Below are 1630 nucleotides of genomic sequence, written 5' to 3'. Positions count from 1 at the left end.
ATTTGTCTATCCCTAGTTTCCTCATTGACCACCAGATAAAGGATTGGAGGACCCTGTCAAAGGCTTTCTCCATGTCGACGAAGGCCAGGTACAGAGGTTTATCTTTGGCTAGGTATTTCTCTGGCAGCTGTCTTACCAGAAATATAGCATCAGTGGTGCTTTTCCCAGGCACGAACCCAAACTGCATCTCATCTAAACTGACTGTCTCCCTAATTATATATATATATATATATATATATATATAAATATAGTTGCAGTGGTAGTGTGGCAGAGTGGTAACGATAGTAGTAACGGTGGTCAGCAGTGGTGGAAGTATTAATAGTTGTAGTAGTGGCAGTAGTAATAATTATAAAAGTGTGCATAATAATGGAGTTATGATGAGATTTATTTCCTTTTTTTTTTCTATACTTTTTATAGATTACATTATAGTTGTTCTTTTTTGATTTTTCTTTCTGCTTGCAAACTGACCTCACCATGATTTTACAAACAAATTTTGTTTGACTTCAGATCATTGTTGATATGCGAGAATTTCGCAGTGAACTACCTTCATTGTTGCATCGACGAGGTATTGATATAGAACCTATTACGTTAGAGGTAAGCACACTGGTTTCAATGAATTTCCGGCATGTTCTAAAAATAATTTACAGATGTGAACTTAAGACTCATGTAAATACCTACCTGTATACACCCACAAATGGCTTAACATTAAAAATAAAAAAATAAAATAAGCAGTGCGAAAAATATTTTCATTTATTTGAAATAATATTAACTTTCTTTGCTGTTTTAGTTGTTTTTTTTATCTTCATTTCATCATCATCAAACGTCTGTTTTCCCTGCTGGCATGGGTTAGAGGGTTTGACTAAAAACTGGTAAGTTGGGGAGCTGCACCAGGTTTCACTCTGATTTGACGTGGTTTCTACAGCTGGATGCCTTTCTTAACACCAACCACTTTGAGTGTAGTGGGTTCTTTTTACATGCCACCGGCATGGGTGATTTCGTGAAGAAATCCTTTTTCTTTCTTTTTAAGTATAACAAGTATGGCTGTATGATTATGTTCACTTTACAACTACATATTTTTGGGTTGCACCCTACTGCATGGCACTTTAAACAGGTCTCTTCTCCTATAGTCCCAGGTCAACCAATGCCTTTTGAATGAATGTGGTAGACAGAAACTGTGCAGAAGGCTGTGTGTCTGTCTCTCTCTCTCTCACACAGTTTGTGTGTGTGTGTATATATTGTTGTTTTTGGCACTCCGTCGCTTACGACGTCGAGGGTTCCAGTTGATCCGATCAACGGAACAGCCTGCTCGTGAAATTAACGTGCAAGTGGCTGAGCACTCCACAGACACGTGTACCCTTAACGTAGTTCTCGGGGATATTCAGCGTGACACAGTGTGACAAGGCTGACCCTTTGAATTACAGGCACAACAGAAACGGGAAGTGAGAGTGAGAGAAAGTTGTGGTGAAAGAATACAGCAGGGTTCGCCACCATCCCCTGCCGGAGCCTCGTGGAGCTTTAGGTGTTTTCGCTCAATAAACACTCACAACGCCCGGTCTGGGAATCGAAACCGCGAGTCCGCTGCCCTAACCACTGGCCTATTGCGCCTCCACGTGTATATATATTTATAAAT

General features: G+C 40.0%; 1 protein-coding gene across 1 annotated transcript in view; it reads left to right on the top strand.

The window, feature by feature from the left end:
• LOC106870199 (DNA repair endonuclease XPF) overlaps nt 1–1630 on the top strand; it is a 45891-nt gene that overhangs the window by 31082 nt on the left and 13179 nt on the right. The window contains exon 18 of the mRNA XM_014916203.2: nt 508–594. Within this exon, the coding sequence (XP_014771689.1) occupies nt 508–594 (87 nt within the window). The remainder of the gene's footprint in view (nt 1–507; nt 595–1630) is intronic.

Source organism: Octopus bimaculoides, chromosome 4, assembly GCF_001194135.2.
Source record: "Octopus bimaculoides isolate UCB-OBI-ISO-001 chromosome 4, ASM119413v2, whole genome shotgun sequence".
Lineage (NCBI taxonomy): Eukaryota > Metazoa > Mollusca > Cephalopoda > Octopoda > Octopodidae > Octopus > Octopus bimaculoides.
This window is presented reverse-complemented; position numbering and strand designations above follow the sequence as displayed.